This window comes from Triticum urartu, chromosome 5A, assembly GCF_056163025.1.
Source record: "Triticum urartu cultivar PI428250 chromosome 5A, HENAU_Tu73, whole genome shotgun sequence".
NCBI lineage: Eukaryota > Viridiplantae > Streptophyta > Magnoliopsida > Poales > Poaceae > Triticum > Triticum urartu.
The window spans coordinates 272030694-272031843 of NC_141877.1; the positions used below are offsets into that span (position 1 = coordinate 272030694).

General features: G+C 58.3%; 1 protein-coding gene across 1 annotated transcript; it reads left to right on the forward strand.

The window, feature by feature from the left end:
* The first annotated feature begins 425 nt into the window (after positions 1-425).
* On the forward strand, positions 426-779 carry LOC147971032 (uncharacterized). Its single transcript, XM_087523789.1, has one exon. The coding sequence runs from the start codon at positions 426-428 to the stop codon at positions 777-779; it is 354 nt and encodes a 117-aa protein (XP_087379915.1).
* The last annotated feature ends 371 nt before the right edge of the window (positions 780-1150 follow it).

Sequence of the window (1150 nt, forward strand, 5' to 3'; positions counted from 1 at the left end):
ACATCAAGCTGCAAGCATTCCAGCTGGAGTTCAGCACAACCAGGGTCATCAAGGGAGCCGCGCTCACCGACTTCCTGGCAGAATGGACTGACACCCCAGGGCTTGAAGCAGGCGAGGACCGATCCCTCTCTCCAGGAAGTGAAGCACCAGATGGCTGGGTCATGTATTTCGATGGCGCGTTCGCACACTAGGGCGCGGGAGCTGGAGCAGTGCTCATCTCACCCACTCATGACAAGCTCTACTACGTCGTGTAGCTCTGCTTCCAGCAAGGCGAGAAGGTCTCCAACAACATCACGGAGTATGAAGGCCTCATCACTGGCCTTAAGGCTGCAGTGGCCCTGGGGGTGAAGTGCCTCACCATCAGGGGCGACTCGCAACTCCTCGTCCACTTCTCCAACAAGGTATACGAGCCGAGGGACGAGCACATGGAGGCATACCTCGCGGAGGTACACAAAATGGAAAAGCAGTTCTTGGGCCTAGAGTTGCAGCACGTGCCCCGTGGCACCAACAAGGAGGCCGACGACATCACCAAAAGGGCATCCAAGCGCCAACCCCAAGAGCCTGGCGTCTTCGAGGAGCGGCTCTTCAAGCCTTCGGCAGCACCTTCACTTTCAGGGCCGGTGCAGCCTCGGGGGGAACTCCCCCGACCACCTACCTCGGGGGCGCACCTACTCCTGGCGCTCGATCCTCAGGAGGGGTGCTGGACCAAGGAGTTCAAGGAATACCTGACGCAAGGGACGCTGCCGGAGAAAGAGGAGGACGCGGAGCGCATGGCCTAACAGGCTACAGCATACTGCATCCAGGATGGTGAGCTATACAGGAAGCAGCCAAATGACGTTTCCTTGCGATGCATCTCCAGGGAACCGGGGAACAAGTTGCTAGCTGACATACACAGCAGAGACTACAGGCACCACTCGTTGTCACAAACCCTCGTCGGCAAGGCGTTCCGCAGTGGGTTCTACTGGCCTACAACACTCAACAACGCGACCGAGCTGGTGAAGTCCTGCGAGGCTTGCCAATTCCACGCTAAGCAGATCCATCAGCCAGCTTAGGGCCTCCAGACCATCCTGCTCTCGTGGCCATGTATAACACCCACGATGCGGCTATATATCCCACGTGTCGGAGCACGACTTAGAGGCATAGCCGCATA

What these genes read in the sequence shown, in the direction of transcription:
- LOC147971032 (XM_087523789.1), top strand. Translation starts at nt 426, where the DNA reads ATGGAGGCATACCTCGCGGAGGTACACAAAATGGAAAAGCAGTTCTTG.